Here is a 24,627-nt window from a genome sequence, read left to right on the forward strand (position 1 = left end):
GTATTACTGTAAACATGCAATTTTTTAGACAAGTTGATTTGCACTTGGGAACAAGCACCAAAATCCTGGCTGTCAGATCACCTACTTATGCTTAATTGTCTGAAAAACACCATCTCACGTCTTTACCTCACAGCGCTCCATCACTGTTGATTGTATCACTTCCTTTTTTAACTCAAGCTCTGTTCAGAGTCCTGTGGCAGAACACATCTACATCTTGCAGATGCTTTTTGCATAATCTAAGCTAAAACTTTTACTAGCCATCTACATCAATAAGTTATCTAGGCTCTTACTTCACATCTTAGTTACTGCCTTATCATTTTCTTTGACCACAACAAATGACTTTTATTCCTCCTTGTATCTACTCGGAGTATTGCAGAGCCCACTTTCTGAACATACTGCTTAGACGGGGCAACCTCTTCAGCTATCGCCATCAGTCTGCCACTCCCTAGCACAAATGCAGGCTACTTTTTTTAACTTCATAGCCTGTATCTATTTGATCAATTTTATCAAAACTACTCTTGCCTCCAGTCAGTTAACACAGTCACCCATCCTCACTCACACTGACATTTTTAAGACAGGTACTTTTGTACTTTCTTCCATGAGGCTTCTCATGCAGAGCACCATGTCTCCCTAAGTGTTCACAAAACAATCCCCCTTCAAACTCCCCCCTTTGTTACAATGTTTATCTAAAAAGAAACAAGGAATACACCTTGGAAGACTTATGTCTGTTGCTGTGTAGGTCACACAGCTATTCATGCTGTCTACTGTTGTTTCACGTTTCCCTGAATTTTGTTCTGCCTTCATTTGTTGTCTTCAGTTTCTTACTTAGCTTGTTTACTTCAGGGGGACAACCAGCTTCTGTCTGGTGCTGTACTCCATCTCAGAGACTGGGGTCTATGCTAAGGATATGTATGTGCCACAATAATAGAAGCAAAACAGCTCTCCTCATTGCATCTTCATCCATCTTATTTTTTTTCCCCCTTTCTATCCAAAACAATTCCCCCACATTGCCATTTTTTTAATCCATAGCTTTGTCATCCTTCAGAATGGAAAGATAATGTTTGCTACATTTTCTCACATCTCTAGTTGCTTAGTCTTTATTTTTCCTTTCCTGTAATTTTAACCATGAAATCTTCACAAAATCCCATGCTTCCCATTGTTCAACTTCTTCTACTGTCTCCATCTTTCAAGCCCTTCTGTTGAGTTAATCTCCTCATAGTACTTTCCATAGATTTATTGCATCATTCTGACCACATGTTTTCTTTCCATTCTTCTTTTTCACACCTCTCTCAAACTTTGGGACAAAGTCTGCCTGTAAGTTTTAGAACTGAATAAAATGCATTACAATAAAACTGTCTAGTATTTTGAAGTTGAAGAGTGGATACACAATTACTATGTTACAATCATCCAGGGAATACCAATCCTAAAATATCATTAACCCAAGACTGAAAAAAATGAAGAAAAAGCAGTTTCAACATGAAGTAAAATTTCCAAGACTTTAATTAAGGATATGGCACTTCACAATTCTGTAATTTATCTATCAGCAGATCATCTAAGTGTCAGAATCACAAAAGGGCTGGAGAAGAAATCCTAGTGCCTTCTCCAAAGACCACGTAGTAACAAATGCTTCCTGAGAGGGCCTGGAATCCAGGGACTTTCCTCTCCCAGGAAAGTACCATAACCATTAGGCTATACAGATGAGCATGTACTTTCCCCGTGATTCAGAGATGTTCTTTTATGAAACGAAGGGCAATTTCAGCACTGAACTGAGTGTGCCTGATTACAAAATGTCCTCAGTCCCAATGGTTAGAATAGTTTTGTAAGAGGCAGGAGATGTGGCCTCAAAATTGGAAACCGCTTTCTCATTTCCTGGCTGATTGATATAACTAGGGAGTTACCTCCTGTTGTGTTTGTGTGGGCTCAGCAAGTATACCTTCAAAACTCTCAGCATTGCTGCCTTGCAGGTCAGATGAGCAGAGAAATACCTACCTACTCAATGGATAAAGAGAGGCACAAACTGGGCATCTGGCTGTTCAGAATACAGGAAGGACTCCATCAGCTCCAGCGTGTGCTGAAGTGGGCAGATCTTCGGGGAAAGGTGGCACTGAAAGCTCTGGATACCTGTGAACTTCAGAGGCATCCAAGACCAGGCGTTTGCCATGTGGAGATTCTCATCACCTCTATTTTAGACTCAGGCACCTTTACAGCTAGTCAGGAGGAACTTGGGCCAGATCAACAGGGTAGTTATATGCCTAACTGCTCTCAAGACTTTTGGAAATAAAATACAGAAAACATTTTATCAAGACAGATTTCCTCAGCAGCTTCTGTCAGGAAGGATTATGCTGGGGAATGTACTCAATGATAGAAAGTTAAAGGGCTGAAGAGATGCACAGTTCATTAATACACTAAAACAGTGATGGAAATATTTGTAATGTCTGAAAAACCTCTAAAGGATCAGCATTTCATTTGTTCAACAAACTTTAAAAGGAATGCATTTGTGAAGTACTTAAAACTTATCAATGGCAGAAACCCTGTATTTTTCCAGAACTCAAAAGAAAATATTTATAATTTTAGATATCACAATAAAATGTTATGCCTCAGCTTCCATTTTAGTAGATGACTTCAAGATTATTTGAAACGCATCAAGATCACTATACTACAGGAAATACCTTAGAACTATGAAGTTCCAAGTTGTAAGCTCAAGAACATTTCTACATTCCTACTGATGGGCTGGTCAAGTCCAGTAGACTGATAACATAATTTTTGTTTTCTTTTTTCAGAAAAAACAAAACCAAAACAAAACCCAAAATTATAACAGGACTCACTTTGTGAAAGCGAATAAAAATGTGGGCTCTTCACTCCATTTTTTTAATCCATTACTGTGTCTCCCATTCGGAAAAACAGAACAAAAATTGAAATGAGACACTTCCATGAAAGTTTTATTCATAAATCTTCCCTCCTGATGCTTATGTGTGTATGTATATCTATGCAGAACTGTGTAGTATATCACAATATAACTGTATTGGAATATGTGATCACAATACTGTCAGTATGTAGCATCTGAGATTCTCTGATTCCAGTGCTAGGAAAAAGAGGAGTTTTTGATGATCACCTAGAAATAACTCTTAGAAAAAAGCCAGAGGAGGCATTTCTAAATTAGCAAGATGAACTTTTTCAGGTTAAATTACAAACTACAGTCAGAAATACATGTACAGCTGCATCCCTGGCAGTTCCAACTGTTAGCAAAATAATCTAAGAAGTCGATATATATTGATATGATTGTGGAGAGTATGACTTTGTCAGCTACGCATTTGGAAAATAATTTAGACAAGCAGCAACCAAAGCACTGCTCCATCCTTAACTGGAAAATGAAAATCCTCCACCTAGAGACACTTGCTTGTAGGATCAATGGACACCTGCAAGAGATTTTTTAATTGCATATACACTCTATTTATATTAAAGAGATTAACAATATTTTAAGAACAGCTACATAAGATGGCAACCTCTTGTTTACTACATTTGCCCCCTCAGCATATTTAGAAGCACAGCTCTTCTTTTCTAAAAAAAGAACCCCCAAATCTGTAGAATTGTCACAATACAGAAACTCTCCCAGGACATTAAAGACCAAAGGAAACAAAGAAACAGTAAGGCACAGTGAATGGCATGTGTCAGTAGGAGATTTTAAGTTTCTTGCTCCCTGGCCTGAGGTGGTGTGCAAACCCCACAGAATTAATTGCTACAGTTCAAGGTACTTAAAATGACGAAAGCATCAATTTTATTGGGCAGATTTTTCCTAGTAAATTACAATTTCTGACATCGAAATGTGAAAGGAGGACTGCCTCCAGTAAGAAAATAACAAGTACAGGTTAGGACCAAGGTGATAGAGAAGCTGAAAGGAAAAGTTAGCCATAGCAGAATGTGACTTCTGAAGGACGACAGGACAAAACCCACACATCACAGAAATGGAAGTTTTTTCTGGGAAATCTCACTCTGAAAGAAGACATTGTGCAGTGGTTGTCAAACCAGCTGAACTCATACTGAGTCACAGCAATTTGTACTCTTTGTTGGCTCTTAGAATTAAGGATGTAAGTCGGGCTGCTATTGATCCAGTGTTGGAAGCCCTGCAACTAGCTGCGTTTTGTATGTAGGTGGGTGATCAGTATCAGCTGGCCACACTGAGAGGAACAGTTAAAGTTCTCTTATATTCTGAAAAGTGACTCTGTAGAAGTGGCATCATGGTGTTCCCTATTTATTGCATTTCACTGATTTCCACATCTAGTTTGCACAGTATACAAATAGATTTTTTTTTTTCCCAATTGCAACTTCTGTTCACTCAAGTCTACTTGATATCTCCAAGTCTGCCTGGGTTCTTTTCTGTTTCTTCAATACTGCCAATATTGAAAATGCCACATAAATATTGCTCTGTGCATGTTTACACAGCTATGCTGTAAATGAAAGCAGCTTCTGCATACGCAATGGAAACTTAGTCACAACACCGGTGATTCATAAAGCAGAATTCAATTCATTCTCCTCATAGCTGATGCAAGTTATTTAGGTGAAAGAGAAGAAAAATAATGACTATGCTTGACACTAGTATAAAGGTGAAAAAATTAAAAATTTTATAGTCTTATAAGGTGATTTTTTTCTGTACTGAAACTATATTTTCAATATGAGTGACAGCATTTTTGCAATAAAATGTAACAATATATTTCCTTATAAAAACAGAAAATAAAACTCAGGAATCAAAGTTATATTTTAAAAGTAAACTTTTATGTTGCATTTCATTAAAACATTTTAAAACTGCAGAAGGGACTCAGTGTTAATTATCCAAAACTCACTAATTTTAAGAATTAATGTATATATATATGACAATCTACTAATTAATGTAGATATTTCATTAAAAAAATGAAAAGAAATATAAAAAACAAGTAACAGACTAAGACTGTAGAATTTAAGCAAACATTAACTGTAGTCTCTAACACCTTTAATAAAAATATTTTTCAACACAAGTTGTAACTGCAAAAGGGTTTTCTGAGATATATTTCTTAATTAAGAAAATAAGGGAATATATAATAGACAAATCCATACAAACTAATCCCATAATTCCAGATCTTGCAATTTGTTTGCAACACATACAGCTGCATCATTCTTTAAATTAATGTAATAAAATTTTTTTACATTACTAAGTAGTTCAATAAATTTCTGATAAATCAAAAGTTACTGGGCAAATTCTAAATTCTAACAATGCCTACTTTTGCCATTTAGAGGCTTTTTTCTTTAAGAGTACTCATCTTACAGCTAAAGCAGATTACTTCCAGTATATCTACCCTATGGTTAAATGGTTAAAAGTCCTGCAAGGTAAGCATAGTTAGATAAAGTCGCAGCCACTGAGTGTTTCCAAGTCAATGCTATTGCTTTCTGCCTAATTTACTAACACATTATATATTGAAAGGCATTGACTTTATCTGAATTTATATAAGAATCTTCATTTTTAGAGTGTGAGCACTTTCAAAATTGCTAAATTACTGCAAGAAATTGTAACTGATGCTTACATTTCCACTGGAAAACCAATACATTTAACATTCTGCAACACTGTTCTTCTGTGAAAATCCTTGATAATATTGTTTATTTTTATATTGTTCCATCAGATCTTACAGTAACTAAATTCTTCAGTGGTTTTTAACATCATCTAGGAAGAAAAAGCTGTGATTCATCAGCGCAGACAAAGCTGGGCTTTAATCCATCCCTATAACCATATTGCCAAGTCTATATTGTTTACATTGCGTCTCAATTAAGAGACAGGCAGGACACCTGGTACTTCTTTATCTAAGTCCCACGGGCTGCCAGATGACTCAAAATCCATAACAGGTGCTAAGGCAGTGTGAGTGTAGCACCATTAACACAAGCTGGAATTGGATAAAATTTGGACTGTGCTTAACCACTTAAAACACTCAATTATGAAATGAAAAATGTAACCACTCTGCACCAAGCTCCTTTACAAAAGGCACTTACAAAGATATGTGGAATCAGAGTGCAAGCCTAGTGGACTTAACATAAATTTTAATTTTAGTAGAAATATTCATCAGAATTAAACTATATCAAAATCTGCTATATAAAAAGTTACCTTTTAAAGATAATAATATAAAAATATTATTAGACTATAATTACTGAATTGAATGAATTCTAATTCTGATTATCTGCATAGGCAGCAAGAATGACAAAACTGATGCTCATACTTCTAGCAATTTCAAAGTAAAGGGGAAAAAATATCTGAATTAACAATACTTATTGCATTCTTCAATTCTGTAGAACCCAGAAGTTATTTATTTTAAGGACTCTGGGAAATGAAAGCATCTTACGGAAGGGATTTTAAAAACAACAAGGTTCAAGTGAAAAACTACAGGACAAAAGATATTCCTTTGCACTGAAAAATCCCATTGTAGATCTCTTTTCAGCACTTTTTCCCCTAAGGTGACTGAACTAAGTATTAAGCTTAGACACTGACAGAACACACCTCATGAGAGAAAAAATTAATATCAGAAATTTTACAGTGGACAATTACTTAAGAACTATCTGTATCTAAATGTGCAGTAATTAAATTAAGTTTCTATTTAATATTGTAATTATCAAGAACACAATATAGTGATTTTATTACCGGAGTAAGCAGTAACAAAGTACAGTAAACTGTCATTTAAGACAGTGTCGTAGTATCTGTGATAAGCAGCATACTGGCTTAAACTAATGCACTATATGCCTCTAGGGAACGACAGGCTGAGAGACTGGGTTTTAACATCAGAATCTATCCATTAATCTTGACTTAAATATAATCTACTCTGCAGTAAGAGGAAGAATGGGCATTCAATGAATTATCTGTTTGAAATATAGCAGGAGCATATTAACACAAACATATGGTAGAAAGCCTGAGTTTTGGTACCATTTATTGTGTGTTGTTGGTTTTACAAATCCTGAACTGCGTTTTAGCGTGAAATTAAAAAGCCAGTAAGATCAAATGGCTAGCAGTATCGGAAGGACGAATACCTCAGCACTGTAACAGATTACTCATTAAATTCACTGGCTGTGTGGTTAGAAGAATAATGATGGTATTTACAAATACCCCACTCCTCCACGTTTTATTAACAGGCTACGGAGGTGAAAACAAACAGTGACAGAAACAGTGCTGGAGCCCTTACGCAGGCAGAATTCCTACTCCAACTTCCAGGGAGGATTTGCCTGACTCACGCACCCAAGAGGGGAACTGATGAACCTTTATGGTATATTGTGCTAATCGTCTTGAAGCCCTTTACAGCTGCCATGGCTCCAGGCCCTCTGAGGAGCGAGGCTCCTGCCAGAGACAGGCGGGCTGGGCTGGGCTGGCCTCGCAGGCAGCCGCTCACCTGGCAGCAGCAGGCTTGCAGGAGGCAGCGGGGGAGGCTGGGGGCCAGCGGGCCAAGGCACTGAAGTTTATTCAGGATGTTGCACCAAACGCGCCCATGAGAGATGTTAAGGTGTTGCAGTCATTGCTTCAGCCCACAAATCACGTGGAACAGTATAGGCTAGGGGAACTGCAGCCCCACAGACTAACTCCTGATTTTAGGAGGGATTTATCCCCACTTGACACTCAGCATTGCATCAGTTTAACTCAGGTAATGAAGGTTGATAAGTGTAAGAATACAAAAACTGGCTCTTGGCTCCCTGGTATTAGCATGAATGCTTAAGCCCACTGTTTTTGTACATTCAAATTTTCAGATTTCTATCTTAAATACTTCCTCATTACATACAGACGTGTTCATTGATAAGAGACAGTAAAGAAAATGCCTTTCATTAAGACATCACTACAAACTGTAAAATTACACAAAAATTATATTACTATTACATGTTGTCCAGCAAGAAGACCGCACATCTCTATTTATTAATTTGCAATTCCACACTAGATAGTAACAAAGAAAACTCTCTCTCTCATGAGAAATTTTGTCATTAATTCCAATCTGTACTTTAAGAAACTTTACAACCTTTCTTTTGTTCTTTCATAGCTGAAAAGAATGTTTTCTCTTTACCCTGGGTTGCTACAGTACCAGTACAAGATAATCTACGTGTAATCTCTTCGGAGGGCAGTAAAGTTGATTTTAAAAATTATTTTTAAAACTCAAAGACAGGCTGCTTCTATTTGAATGAAGAAAACAAATATTAATTTTCAGTTACCTCCCTCCTTCTCTATTTTGAAGGGCAATTAGTAAAGCAGCCCCTTCGCCCTCCTCCCGAGTGCTGTCAAGCTGTTGAGAGCAGTTTGCAGCACTACAATGGTACTATTGTGAACACAGCCTGGGCTTCCTTCCCACAGAGAGTTAAATGGGCCGTTCCTGCTGCCCATGATTGGTGTCCAGCGAAACAATACTTAAGAGCCAGGTTTTATCAGTTCCACGCCAAGGAAGTGAAGCCAGGGAACCCAAGCCTTCGTATCATGCTGAACCATATGCCAACCCTGCTGGCCCCAAAGGTTTATCACCAAGAATCAGGATCCATCATGTCCCCTGTGAAATTTCACTTCACATACCTTCTGTGAAATGCATGGCTTTGCTGAAAACTGACCTTTTTTCACAATTGGCAAGAACAGATGGATGGTAACTACAGTTTGGCAAGCAGAAATTAAAAGATTTTCTAATAGCCTGCATTCTTCTATGTTTGGGAGGAGAAGCATTCAGAGGGAGACAGACATATTTGTGACCCACAGCTCTATTCAGGTGCAGTTAATCAGCAATTAAACTATTTTCTCAATGTCTAGAAAGTATGTTGAGATGGATTTGATTGGCCAGGCTATGATTAGGACTCATGTCCTTCGGACTACCACACGGTAATTCTAATTACTCCAATACTAACTTTTAATCCTTGCTTTATGTTAGTTTATTCCATTTTTCTATTAAGCATGTGGCACATGCAGAATAAACTATATACATGCACCATTTTTTGTTATAATTTTGGCCTGTTTAATTAGGGAATATTGTTATATAAAGTATATTCTGTCTCCAGCTAGATATTTCTGTATACTGAGATGTATTATATATAACCCCTTTTTTTCAGTAACTGAAATACATACCTGTAGGAGAACAAAGACAATCAATGTGCTAGTTTCCATTAATCTTTTTTTTTTTTGGTACCTATCATCTTCTAATCCCTCTGCTGGCACTGGAAAGCATGCTCCAACTGTCTTGATTACCATATGTAGAATGACACAGATACAGTTTGCCAGTATCTTATTCAACTCACCCGAAAACATCATTCTGTCTCACAGGCATTACTGTTTGTCAGTTTTGCTTGTTACAAATCATGTCCCACATTTCTCACCACTTTAAATACCAGAATCATCCATACACAATGTTACATACTTATTCGTCATATATACACAACATTTAGCATTTTAACATACATATCTTTCAAGTTGTTTGCAAGTCACTTATCTGTTATTAGTGGTGAATGTATGACTACAAAAGGATTAAATCAATAAACAAAACCATCATTTACAACATAAAAATTTCTTTCTTTAAATCTTAGAAACACCAGGAAAAAATGTTTAACCTTCCCTGCTTTTATTCAGACTTCTGAGAGCTATCAAAGAAATCTGTATGAATTTTAACACCTTAAGGGGGCAAGAGTCTTAACGTTTTAAGAAAGGGCTTTTGTTATCCAAAATGTTTAATTAATTAATAAGGCTAAGTAGGTATTAACAAAAAACCTGTCATTTTGTGTTACATACCAAGCCATCAACTCTGCCCAAGATTGAACTAGTTTATCTTTTTCATTACAGTTTAAGGACTCCCAGCCTTCTCCCTGCAAATTTTTTGTTTAAAAGAGGGATCTATATACATTTAAAACACATTTTATAATGAAAGAGTGATTGCTCTAGTAACTTCCAGCTTACAACATACAACAATTCCCTACCTTAAAAAGAATTCCCCTCCCTCAAGCAATCTGTACTGACAGATCCAAATTCAGATGTTCTAGGAGGCTGATGAAGTACTTCATTGCTTTTCAGGGTAGCCCACTGACATCCTTTTATTCTAAAACAGAATGCCACTGGCATAAAGCCTACCCATACTTTATAGAGAAATCAGTAGAACCAACACCCCCCTTCAGATGGGTAAATTAAATTTATGAAAGAATGCAGAAGTAAAAGAACCCAGAATATATTTTTCTTAACAATACAAAAAGTTCTGAGTCTCCTCCATAATCAACCACAACATCAGAGCACTCAGCTCTTTATAAGTGCAATTATAAGTAAAAAATTGTATTACTAGGATCAATCAGTTTTGTCTCATCTGATATTTTGCTTTTTTTACCACTTTCAAGAGACTCTTATGCATTTCATTAGGGAAGAGTAATTAATAAATAAAGCTGCACTACCAGTTAAAAAGCAAGTTACAGATATCTTGTGATGACAACAAAATTATTACCCTTAAACCCACATGCTTACACTATTCCTCTTTAACAGGTGCTCCCAGCATCCTAACTCACAGCTGCAGACAGCCCATAAGAAGAAACAGAGACAGAAGAGCTACCTGGGGTAGAAAAGGCAGGTTCTGTGGGATTAGAAGTACGGCAATTACTGAAGAAAATATGTCTACCTGAACACGTACAAATACAGAACTGCTGCTAAAGAAAAGTATGTACATGTGTTTTGCAAAAATCCTCACAGACTATACACATGAAAATATACTACATTACAACATAGCTTTCAAGCCTCACAATTCAATTTATTCCTCATATTAAAAATGCATGAAAACGAATTGAAATGATGTGGATGTCTACATCAACATGCAGTAAAAACAGCAGCTTGGTACACACATCTGCAAGTATTTCTCCAGCAGTTATTTGAAGTGTCTATGTGACAAACACTAAGGCAAGAGTTTAAAAACCTATCACAAATGTTGGTTCAATCAGTTGTCTCTAGTGGCTAAAATCAAAGGCATTTAAAGTGATGCTTTGGAATTATTCATTGCAAAACAATCCTATTCTTTCAACAGGTAACTAATAAATGATGGCTGAGAACAGGCTTGCACTACCCCTGAGGTCCAATTGTTACTCAGAACACTGCCTACTTTTGCTCCCTGGTGTTGCATTTTAACTCTAATTGCATGATCAAGCCAATAAATTGGACTCAGGGGACAAAAAACCACTACAAAAGTACCTACTCTGACAAAACCAGAGGTTGCAAGAAAATGCACTTCAAACAGAAGTGAGGCAAGACGAGACAAGCGAAGGAGAGGTATCAAAGCTTGAAAGACAGTCATTAATACTGACAGATTACTGTAATTCTGGCTGTCAAGGTGATCGATTTTAGCAGCATATGCCAATCAATACTCTCCTCATTTACTGAGCAGCATTAGATATATAGTTAGGTAAGATGTCCCTAAGACAGGATTTCAAACCATACTTAACGAACATGAATAGCACAATTTATGCTTTGGAATCTTAGCTGTTTTTTCATTTGGCCTTTTTTTAATTGGGCAAACTTCAGTGTGATGTTACTGATACAAAAGTTACTTTAGATGATGTTATTACATTGCACTGCTATCAGGTATGCAATTCCTTTATGTTATGTATTTCAAACTGTACCAGTTTTCTGTATAACAGATTAAAATACTAATCTTGAATATGAATATTCTGAAATGAGGCAGTTATTTAAGTACTGTTCATTTTGCTTTTATTTGTATTAGTGGTTTGTTGTTCTGAGTATTTAGCCATATATGGCTTACAAGAAACCAAATCTTCCTGGTATTTCCCCTGCTATTTTCCTTACAACAGTCTCTTATTGTTCAAATATACTTGTGACATCAAAGGAAAATGCATTAATTGGACGTATTAGTTCAGGGGAAAAATTCTATAAAGATAATAAAAATAGCTATTACTGTCATTGCATACCTACAAGTAGACATACACATACATGCACAAATGCACACACATGTGCATGACTCCACAGAGAGATATAAAACCTTCCTCTTATATTTAGGTCTTATAATGCACAGAGAAACTGCTACCATGATTCCTTGAATATGAAATACTTAAACATTTGATTAAAACAATCAGGTACTTGTAAATGCCTTGGAAATCTTCATGTTATACCATTGTATGCAGACATTTAATTAATTACATTTTTAATTATTAAAAGACCAAGTAAGTTGTCAGCAGAACTAGGATTTGGGAGAACAGCAAAACTGAGTAAGTCAACATATGGGAAAGACTGAACATCATATTTTCTACCTTATGATTCTTGCTTGAACTTGGAAAACAATTTCTGTTGCTAAACAGTAAAACAGATTTTAGAAATAACTCTGTTCTTCTGGAAAAAACAGCAGGGGTTGTATAATGAACTCATCCATGGCTCTTACTGGAACTTGTATCAGATAAGGCTACAATGGTATGATTCAGGGATGGGATAAATATTCACTGAAATCCTGAAATTTTCAATTCTTTGTTTTAAATCATATAGTAGTATATCAAGCATTATTTTTAATGTTTGCTTCTTCTCACCAGTGTGACAGAAAAATAAGTAACAGGTATGTTAAAACCTTATTAAATGTCCTGTATCAAAACTGTATTACCAGAAAGACAGCAAAGTTTGCTGAGAACCTTGGCATACGGCAGTTCAAAAAAATTCTAAACCGGAACATATTAGAAGAGCAATTATAATGGTGTGCATTATCCCTTTCATTATAGCCAAATTAATTAGTGTCACTGTGAAAAATGAATTCATGATACATATTTAAGGAGAGAGAACATTCCTTATGCCTTTTCCATTTGATACTCAGTTACCATTGATGCAGTATCGCTGCATTCATTTTTTTTCTTACAGATGCTCATGCATCTATAAGATAGAAAACTTATTAGACTTAGAGGAAGGGAAACTGGCATAGCCAAAATGAATGCTTTCCAGCTTTAATGTCTAAGTTTCTGTATGAGTGAGAAACCTCCAAAATCTTCACAAATTCCAGTTTGAAAATGTAAATCAAACAAATATTCTTAATTAAATGAGACAAATGTGGCCAGAGAATCTGAAAAATACACTTTGCTCACTATATGTCATTAATAACAAACAATTTCTTTTTAAAGATAAGCTTTCCAAGGTCTGCAATTCTATTTTGAGGCAGACGATGGTGAAGGAGGTACAACAAACAGTGAAACCACCAGTTCTAATAAAACCCTTTCTTGGGCCAGCTGAGTATCATATCAAGCAAGAAAGCTTCTTCTGAGCTATGAGTTTTTAATACAAAGGAAGCTTTTAACAAACCACTCAAACACGTTATTTTATTAATAAAGAAGTTACTGTCTTGTCAGATACCATATGGGGTTAATATCTTCCCTTTCTTTGGAAGACAACTGTCTAAAAAGGTTAGCTATAATACACCAAGTACCAACTGCTTAGGAACATAATGTCAAAAAAGACAGGGGGATGTAAATTTTCCAGTTTTGATAAAAAAAGATCAAGTTATCAAATATTTTAGATTAAGATTTATTCTATAATATTTTGTAGATGGAATAATTAAAACAGCATTATATTTTTACTATTTAAATTAATGTTTCATACAACACCAAAAGAAGACATCTAATTGGTTGAAGAATTCTTGACAGTAGGTCAGAACTTTGTAGATTATCATAAAGAGGTGAAAATTATGCTATGATGATTATATATAGAATATCTATATTCCAGGTGTTCTAAAATTTCAAATAATTTCAGATTTAAAAGATGCTAAATACAATTTCTTGCTGTGTGTCTAGCTCCATATTAGGTAGCATCCTTTGGGAGGGGAATACTGCATAAGAGAGAAAGCATTATGGTGTCTGAATTGCACTATTTGCACTAACTGCACTGTAAGTGCAGATAGTTTGGACTGATTCTTAACACTCCAAAATTTGTGTGCAATGTATAAAAAGTAACACTAGTTGTTTCACATTTGAAATTCCACTTCCACAAGGTTTCTAGTTGTTTTGTTGTATGACATAAATAATTTTAACATGTTGGATCACTGGAGGTGCTTACTATGCTCAGTAAAAAACATTATCTTGGTGCACCTCTTGCCATGTGGCTAACATCTGCTGTTTATTCAGGAAGTTCAAGTAGAATTTTATAATGAAGCTACTCTTTCTATTTTTAAAAACATTTAGTATTGATTTATTTCCTACACATGGTAGATTCTGAATTCAGCATGTGACAAAGTACTTGCTCTGAGATGCAAGCAATGAATAAAACTATTCCTATCAGGAATTTCAATGCAATTTAGTAAATAAAAAGTATTTAACAATCCCCTAGATACTGGCCTCCTTATTCTACATTATAGTGAAAATGATTCTTCTCAACATTCAGTCCCATTATTACACCTGCAGTTAGGAGTCTTAGAAGTTTTACTAGCATACATGCAGCCGGAGTGTATTCAGGAGATAAGCATGTACTTCTCACGACGAGGACAAGTGCAATGAGAAGGCAGACGTTAGCCATTAGACAGAGAGGGGGGCACTGCTGCTTCAGTAACAAGGCGCTGGAAGTATTTCCTGTGTGTCCCCTGCTCCTGTGTACAGGTATGCCGCCTGTTGGTGAGGGGGGACTGTTACAAGAAAGCTGGGTCACCAAAAGATGGTGAGGGGCTGCAAAATCCTTGAAGGAGAAACTAAAGCAAATTCTGCAAATGAGTGCAGAAACTCCACCCAAAATGGCAACGCAGCTGCAGCAATGAAAATGTCCAGCAGCAAGTTAAAGCAGGATACCTGCCATGATAAAAGCAGCAAACCTGACTGATATTTGCTGATAAATTGAGTAAATTTTTTATTTTAAAATACTACAATACGGAAACATATTATTATAGTACTCGTAGCAAAGCATAAAAACACAGAGCAGATGAAATCTTTAGAAATCATTTAAAAAAAATCAAATCTTCAAAATGTTTTGCTATCTAAGCTTGCTATCAGAAGTAGCAAAATAATGTCAGAAAGAGGAAGGTGATTGACAGGATACGTCAGTCTCAGAAAGCTACTTCAGACTGTACAATACATGCTCAAAGTCGGGGCAGACTATAAAAGGGAGATGAGCAGAATTTCCTGTATCCATGCAACCATTATTATACTATTCACACGTACCACCCATTGCCACATCGTGATTAACAGACCAGCGCAATAAGGAAAAAGTTGCAATCAGGTTACATGAAGAGGACTGAATATCCCTGCTGATTACAAATGACAGCTGATTTTTTTTTCAGTCAGGTCTGCACTTAGAAAATGCACTAACTCAAGAGGACCAATAAGCCCTCCTCAGAAGTAGGAGGGTCAAACTCAGTGCCACTTTCTTCACATGCCATATGCAAGCAAATCAACACAGTTCTACTTTTTGATTAAGAGTTTACCATGATCCATCCTCACCACAAAGATCTGCAATGTGACATTTTAAGTATTTCTTAAATATGGATAAGCACAGACCTACACATCATCATCAACTCCACACTGAGTCAAAAGGTGCCCACCTCGTACTACACAGCACAGTGAAATGAACCACACCTCTGCAGGCACGGAGTCATCCATACACTTATGCTGGCTTTGAAATTAAGAGAGCTAATACAGAAGTGTAGGGCTTGAAATGTATTCTGTTTGATAGAACTCTCGAGTAATTCTTGTTCCCTCAGGATCCACATTAAACTGAATTTCTTCTAACCATCAAAGTTCCTAATAAATTAACACTGCTCCAGTACATTAGATACTCATAAGTAAGTAAACAAAAAATAATTTTGAGCAGATCACTTCAGAATTCTCTTTCACTGACAACGTTATGGTCCCAGACATGTGGAAAACCTTGATAATCAGCTTCACTTTTCCAGCTGGGTCTCTTCTTTCGGTGTACCTACTGAAAAATAGCTTTTCTGTTCTTTTTCTCCTCCCTCTTCGAACATTTTGTTTTCACCACTCTAAGCTCACCACTCCAGCAACACTCCAACACAAAGACCACCTTGATCAATGAGTTCTGTCTTCACCAAGAGACGTTAAGTCTGGTGGGTTCTCCAGAAAAGCTATTTAACTACTGACCATTAAATACTCCAAACTTAAAAGCCAGTAGTGAACTGCTACAGCCATAGCTAAAGTATGCCAGAGGAAAAAAGCAGGAGACACCAAAGACAATCCTTGACGTCTTAAATTCCCCGCTATTTCAGGAACATAATTAGACTCAATTTTCAAATAGTCCTAGTTAACAGACCATGTCCATGTTACAGGAAACACCCATCAGTCTTTGCCATTCTTTTATGGGGGAAATTCCTTTTTGACCTCAAATCTGGCCATGGGTTGAACACAAAGAGCATGTCCATGACGTTTATAATCAAGAGTTTTTTTAAAATCACTGAGAGTTAGGCCAAACTTTGAAGTTTAACACTTTTTTGCTGTTCTCCACTGACACAACAGAGTCCACCATAGCCTAATTGAAGCCAGGGAAGTTTGTAAAGTTTTTTCTAATTTCATGCCAAGTAAACAGCTTTTAAAGAACAGCCCAAACCCCCATTTTAATTTTAAAAGTATTATACAAAGCACTAAATATAAGATACTCCAAGCCAGGGAGAGAAAGAATTCCACCAACCACTTAACAAAGCTGCCCTTTAACATCAATACCCAATCAACTGGTGCTTCATAATCTTATCAAGTAATGGTACAAAACCCATCAACCAATACTGTCTAATAGTAATTATATGCAATGCTTTCCAGTTATCATGCTAACCATATTAGGAGACATATGTCAACATTTTAATGGAGGCCACGTTATGTCATAAATGACATGCAGTGCTTTGATGCATATAAAAAATACAATTTGGAGAACTGACTTAAAAGAGAATGTGCAATACACAACTCTTAGGAACTGGCTAATTCCTAGACATTGAGCTGGCAAGCTACGTCCAAGGAATTTATTACAACTTCCATATTCCGTAAAGAAGTTTAAAAATACAAGTTAGTGGGATTTTTTGGTACTGAAAGTTTGCTTTTTCAAAGAAAATAGTTTTCCAATTGCTCATCACTATACATCAATGTAATGCTATAAGCCATCACTTTCCATGGTATAATGATGATAATACATTTTAAATTCTTTGATTAAGCCACTTGAGTAATGACAAAAAGATCGGACCCTTCCAAATACACAAATATAATGAATCAACATCTGTCATCTACAGAAATGGCACAAACGTCATTTAATGTGATCACGTCAAACACCATCCATCATTCATCTGTAAATTCACTTCATCATATCTAATCCAAAACTCTGAGTATTAACAGTCAGCCTGAGAACAAACAAAGTATTTTAGCAACAATCTATCAAATGACAAATACAAGTATCTACAGCTTGAGCAGAAATGAAGCACAGAATTTCTTTTTGGATCAAAATTTAAACTTACCTTTCAATTTATGAAATTAAAAAAAAGAGTATCTTCTTGATTTAAATAACAGACACAATCTTAAGAAGGGGAGAGGTATCAGTGATTGACTTACCCTATGTTTTTTTAATTTACAGTTGGTAAATTCATTCTTCCAAGAGCAGCCCTTTCAAAAAACAACAATTTCAGTTCCAACGACACAAAAAAAAAAAGGATAATATTTTCTGACATCTTTACAAAGACACCAACATCTGTTTGACAACAACTTTGTATTCTGAGTTGCATAACAAAATCTGTATGATAAAAACATAACAAATTTCTCACCTTGAAGGAAAAAGCATTCATAGCCTTCTTGAAACCTGAAAACAAAACTAAGTCACAATAATACTGGATAAATACTAAATATCTTTAAGGAAAGAAAGATTATTAACACCATGGCATTGCTATTTCAGAAAGCCTACTCATAAAATGGTCATTAAAATAATTTTGTTTAACAAGAAGTGAAAATTACACATTATAAAATATTAGAAATGGGCAATTTTTCAGCACTGAATCTATTCTTCACTCACTGAAAAAGCTGGTCTTTTCTGAATTATCTTCTATGGCTTCAAGTTTCTTAGTGGCACCACCACCATAAAAAATGGAAAGTATTTTCCCTATGTTAATCTCATAAAGATATAAGATGACAGAAAACATGATCATATCTGTAGAACTGCAAGGGAATGTATATGCCTTGGAAACCGTTTGAGTGAAAGGATACAAGTTTTGGTATAATGGGATTAATGATTTCAATGCACGGCTTGCATTTATCGCTGTTGCACGAACCATAATAGGAAGAATTTTTCCATTCACAATAGCACCATCAAAGAGTGGACCAAAAAATGGAACCTGAATAAAAAATTAAGAAAATCAATATAAAGCAAGATCTTAGCTATAACAATTAGCAATCAACATTAACAATAGAGCACTCAAATATATAATTTTTTTTCTTCTCATTGTTAGATAATCAGACCAGTTATTGTGCTCCATGACAGACCCTTTCTCTTGTGGAAATATACAGCCATATAACTGCTTGATATCCTTGGTAACAGATAACACAGCATTTGAAGAAAATTAAGCAACCATTTGAATACTCTGTTTCATCAAAGCCTATTCCCAAAATTTGCCGCCCAAATCCTAGGAACAGTCATGCACAGGATGTTTATGAGGTTGAAAGGCTAGATGACAATATTGTAGGTGGTAGTAAGCAAAAGGAATAATTACTCAAATTTTAAAATAATATTTATCAGAGCTTTAGATATAACACGTCCATAAAGACCACCTCAACGTGCAACTGTCATATAATTATGGGTGGACCCACCCTCACCTTCCATTTTCTTTTCTTTTTCTATCTGTTCTTCTTCCTTTCTACAGTATCTATACAAATAGATTGTAAACCCTTTACAGGAGGAATCTGGTGAAAGTTTGGCCTTTTTGGGCCCTAAGTGTAAAGCCTTATTTGTGAGAACCATAGAAAACCCTGACATTTAGTATATGTAGCACCCAAAAGGTTTACAGAACTTATGTTTTAGTATTACATTCTTTTCTAATCAATCATAATTTTGCAATTAAAAGAAAAAGAAATTAAAATTCTATTAAGTATCTTAATTTCCTTCATGTGTGAATAAAGTTCTGAAGCTGTTAGCATAAAGTATGTGAAGAGCAAAGTTTGCACATCAGGTCAGCAAAGGGAGCAGAGTGTACAGTAAATATTCTTCCTGCTAAGATGAAACCAATGCTGCAAAAGAATTTTAGATCCCTGTATTATTTTTGCCATCAGTTATTTAATGTAGTTTTGAAAATACTGAAATCTGATGGAAGGCACTTCTTTTCCCACATACAAGGACCTCTTGTTGGACTAACAACAGTTCTTGCTCTCAGCAGTTTTCTTTTCCTTCTTACCCTATACATCCTCAATAATACAACTCTTTGTACTTAAAGCAGTAAGAGAAAGAATGCACTAATTAGTTAAAAACATAAGCAACCCAGTAATAATAAGACCATGTACTGGCTATCATTTCATGCCTATTGTCAGAAATAGGCAGTCATCATATAGAGGGAATCCTATTTCTGTCATACCTCATTTATTAATATTAGTGCTTCTAGAAAGAATTTTAATATTTAAAGTATAGAAATTCATGGCAAGTGACATCACACACAGAAATTATGCAGTACAAACACTCATGACTACTTTTATTCAGTCAGTGTTCACTACCCTAAACCACTGTTTTAAGAACAGGGTCAGAACAGACATTTGAGGAACAGTCATGAGAAAGGGTGTGTGTTCATATGCCTTAGAGCTGAATGGCCTTGCTTTCCCGATTTAACCTCCAAATTCTTGTGTGGAGTCAAGGAAAAAGTGAAAACTAGCTTTGAGAAGAAGAAAGAAGAATATGACATAGATGGAGAAAGCTGGAGCAGGCTACTAACTCCCACAGTTACATATCAAATTTGATAAAAAAGTTCACCAAGTTTATCTTAATATTTAAATGATTATACAGAATATTCTACATTGGTTTCCAGTTTATGATGTTAGCAGATATGCTTGACAGGATCAGGCCTTTGCAATTTCAAGTTACCAATTTTACTATGCATTGTACTCACTGAGTTCTTCCTCTTCCTCCTACCACCACTGCAACTATCAATGTTAGACACACATCACCTTGTTGGACCAATCTATTGTAGCAAAAATTCAAGGCTCTAAAGAAAAAACTCAGTTCATATTAAACATACAAAGTAAACATGAAAGAAAAAACTCCTTACCTCAGGCTTTTTCATGATCTGGATACTGAACATATGGTTTTTCATGGGATAAATAACTATAAGAACATCACCAAACTCTGTTGGAATTATTCCTCTTCTATAATCTCGAGTATGCTCTGACCAGACAATGTGTACTTCATCATTTCCTAAATGTCTTAGCTGGAAAAGCAGGGATAAAAACCCATCAGTTTAAATATATTCTGCAGCTACACTAAATACTCATATTTCAAAAGGGTAAATCCACTAAAAAGAAATAAAGAAAAATTTCCCATGAAACCTGCATACCTTTATAAAAATAACTCACTCCATCCCCCCAAAAATCCAAAATCGCTCTTGATTTGGCTCAGAATGGCCAAATGGGTTCCTCAAAATCCATGCTGTATCCTCAGTTGTAATCATATAACCAGATTAAGGAATATCTTGAACACTTTGGAATTATCTGCACTGAAACTCCAAAATGTTCCTTCTGCTGAAAATTACCATCTGATAAACAAATGTTAACATCGTGGAGAGAGGCTTTATGTATACTGATCAAATACATTCAGGTTATTAAATGTGAATTTTCTCCAGTAAGGGTTATTTCTGAAAATTCACGATGGAATCTCATTTCTTCCTCCTTGTGCATCAGCAGTTATAGCTGACAATTGTCTTCACTCACAGTTTGTTTGCACAGCTTTAGGTAGGTAGAATTTGTCAAACAATTGCCTTGACGTTACTCAAATGACAGCACTGTGAACTGCTGTTAACAGGTAACATGCAGATACTAATCTGAGCACTTACAAGAAGTTATTGTATATAGAAAAGCAACAATTTTCTGTATTCATGTTCAGAGCATAACTGCACTTTAAATAAAAGCCAAACATACACACAGTCATCGGAGAAATTTCATTGCAAGTATTCACTTGTTTATATTACAAAACCTCCCGGAATGCTACCTTTGTCTTATCTGAAGGCTGTCAGCAGCAAACTTTAAAAAGAAAAGAAAAAAGAAAAAAAAAAAAAGAAAAAAGAAAGAAAAGAAGAAAAGGAAAAAGGGGAAAAAAAAGCCGCCTCTTGCTCTTCTCTGCTGGTTTTAAATTGTATCGGACTGAGAAACATAGTACAACATTTCTACAAGAAAAGGATTTTTTTCAGTGTTGGACTGGGCAAAGGACAGATGGCATCAATACCCTACATCTTGTCTGACGATTAACAAGTCATTTGTTTTGCCTGGACCAGATCTTACATACATCTAATCTCCAATGATTGCAGTTCCTTTGAAGTGAGCTGTTCTTGCCTCTTTTGTAGATGGCTGAATTACTTTGAACAACACTTAGTTAGGGATGCTCTTGTGCCAACAGCAAACCCAGCCCAACAAAAGACTATATAACAACATTCTCTATGCTGAGTTTTATTTGACTACATTAGAACAAAACCAGGCAGCAACCTGAATGACTGATGTGCAACACGCAAACACCAGCTGCAGAAACCTTGGATGACACTTAGCAGTGATGAATGTCGTAGAAGACAACTAACTGTGGAAGTGTTCCGAGGGCCTGAACCTCTCCTGCCTTCACTAGGTGAAGTGACAGTCAAACTATCTGTTGAAACATGACATTGACAGGAGGGCATGAGGGACCAATGGGCTCGCATTGAGAAGCAAGCAAAAAGCTCAGGCAGGATCAGTCTGCCTAACCAAAGGGAAAGCAAAGAGGCAAATCAGTTTAGATACGAAACCTTGTGGAACATGAAAAAACTACATGATCCTAGACTGAAGGATGGGGGCCATCTGGTACGCTGACTGAACTCACTGAACTGACTGACAAAAAGAACCAGGACCAATACACCCATCACCACACTGCACCATTCCCACTTCAGCAATATTGAACTATTTACTAGAAGAATTATCCCTCCTTTACTTACTATCTTGGGACTGAAAGACAACAAATTCATACACTGTTACAAACAAGGGACAATGACAGCGTACGTGCCAAATAAATGGCTTTAAAATACAAAGCATATAGAAAGTTTAGATAGTGCATCTTCTTGAGGGCATCACTGCCTCTGAATTTCATTTCTGAAAGGTTTTCCCCTGTGTACCCATTACTGATACCAGCAGGTAATCAGACAGGACATCAATCAATTCTTGCACTTCTGTGAAAGACACCTAGACAGCATCACTAGTGATGCATGCTTTCACATCAGACAGACAGATTTTGGTGTGATAAGAGTGTATTTTGTGGTTACTTCAGGAAGAGGACTACTGACAAGGGACATGTTTTTTCGGATGTGAAGCGTACTGAAACCACTAGTGACTTTTCTCTCCAATTTCAAAGTTTGTTTTATACTCCCATAGAGGTGTGGGGATACATTCCAAGTTAAAGCACTAACTTCTTCAGAGGAAAAGGAAAATTAATCATATTATTCCAATGAGTTCAAAGTCCTGTCAGATATGTTTCAACTCATGATTACTACCAAGAATGATCTGACAAAATCCAGTCTGAGTAAAGTCCTGAATGGCATCCCTGTGACATATAATGGATTTGGAGTCAAAATCAGATGGTGAAAGTAGGTGGATGATGGTATAAACTGTGAAAGGTGGTTTATAGCAAGGTGTAAAGTACTCAAGATTAAAAGTATGATCAATGCCTTGTTTCCATTATAGGAGGTAGAGGACTGACAAAAATAATAGACAAGTAAACAAGATTGGGTGTTGGTGGTTTCATTTTTATGTTTGGAGAATAATTAAATTTTGGATAAGTCATTCTGTTCCTTTTTCAAGAGTAGATCATGAAGAAGTTCTGACGCTAACACAGGGCTCCTTATTGCTTCTTTCAGATGTCCTCACCTGGGTCAGCAAGCAGAGCTTATAAGAAATCTTGAATGGTGGTAATCTGACTCATAAACAACACTTGATTCATGGAAGAGGTCCAATACCTGAAACTGTCTTGAAAAGCTTTCCAAAGACAGCTAGGATTTGAATAAACTCTTTAGAAAGAAGAATTTCAGTTTTTCATCTTCATTTTTCAGTTCCTTATTGACGACCTTGAAATTGAGCAGTGCTCCACAACACAGCTCTCCTGCAAGCACAGCAAAAATTTGGAGAATCCATCATTCACTGTAATTATTACACCACAGGAGAGCTGGAGCCTGACCTCTTTCAACTTTAATCTGGATTCTTTATGTTTTTGTATTGAATTGGAAACACCCCAAAATTCTGTGCCCTGGACAAAAGTGGTACAAAGATACTGAACTACAACCACCTTTGCTCACTGAAACCAAAAGGACAGAGAGCAACATCATTTCCCAAGGAGAAGGTGTGGACCCAACGTTATCTAACAGAGTCAGATTTGGTGCACACAGAATGTACAGGTACCACCACTGAAATCTGGGTCGATGGTTACTCGAAGCACCACCAGTTGTGCAAGCCACTACATCTTCACACTCATTTCCTGCCCTTGTCTTCCTAAATTTAGAACTCTGTATGTGCATAAATCACAGTCAGCAAAACAAGGCGCAGATCCTTACTAGACACGTAAGGCATAACAACAATATAAGTAACAAAAATCTCTAAAATAATGTTATACTTTAAGTGACCAGTAATACACTAGGGCTGAAACACCTGGAACTATAGGTTACATACCAATATTCTAAAATGTTAAATGCTGCGTAAATGCAGATCAAACTGCTCTAGAGAGTTTATTATCCAGACATAAGGCAAGACACAAAATGGAGATGGACAAATACAATCTGAGTTACAGATCAGAAGAATGTCTTCTATAGTAGCATTCTTCAAGAATGAAAGTGTCAAGGCCAGAGAAAGGAAGGTTCAGCAATCAAAACAACCATTTAGGACTTAGTGGATAAATTTTAACTGTGTGTATGGAAAGGTTATGTTGCAATAAATGTTATGTAGGAAAAAGAACAGAGGCTAAAGCACAGAATGAATCTAAGAATCCAGAAAGTGGACCAAATTAAAGATGATTTCAGGCTATGGGGACAAGTGACAGGTACAATGGTCATGTTATCCGTGGTGATCCAGGAAGGTGGCAATGAGAAAGAGATTAAGAGCTCTGTTTTAGCCATTTTGAACCTAAGCTGTCGGGAAGACAGCCCTGAGGAGATGTCAGAGACAAACAGATATTTCTAGGCTTGCTTTCAAACTCTACTCCATAAAAACAAATATATAAAAATGACCGACTGTTAGGTTACCTGAAATTTCAAATTTAACTCAAAATACTTTAAAATATTCTTACTCTATAGCCATCATCATGTGTCAGCTCTCCTAATACATTTATGTTAACTGAATACAAAAGAAACGTGAAATAAATATAACCAGGAGGGATGATCAAATCTAATTTTGATACATTAGTGTCATATGCTGTACATGTTACAATAGCAGCCAGACTTAATACTAAGCTGCAGGCTATACTGAAATTTCCAAATGGCAGATTGTTCT

The 24,627-nt window shown here is 36.1% G+C and overlaps 1 protein-coding gene across 1 annotated transcript in view; it reads right to left on the reverse strand.

The window, feature by feature from the left end:
* Window positions 1–24,627, reverse strand: part of LOC104525876 (ral GTPase-activating protein subunit alpha-1-like) — a gene marked incomplete at its 5' end in the record, with an annotated part of 57,690 nt that overhangs the window by 12,992 nt on the left and 20,071 nt on the right. The window contains 2 exons of the mRNA XM_010169152.1: window positions 18,148–18,275; window positions 20,190–20,348. Of these exons, the coding sequence (XP_010167454.1) occupies window positions 18,148–18,275; window positions 20,190–20,348 (287 nt within the window). The remainder of the gene's footprint in view (window positions 1–18,147; window positions 18,276–20,189; window positions 20,349–24,627) is intronic.

This window comes from Antrostomus carolinensis, unplaced genomic scaffold (assembly GCF_000700745.2).
Source record: "Antrostomus carolinensis isolate BGI_N321 unplaced genomic scaffold, ASM70074v2 scaffold37825, whole genome shotgun sequence".
Lineage (NCBI taxonomy): Eukaryota > Metazoa > Chordata > Aves > Caprimulgiformes > Caprimulgidae > Antrostomus > Antrostomus carolinensis.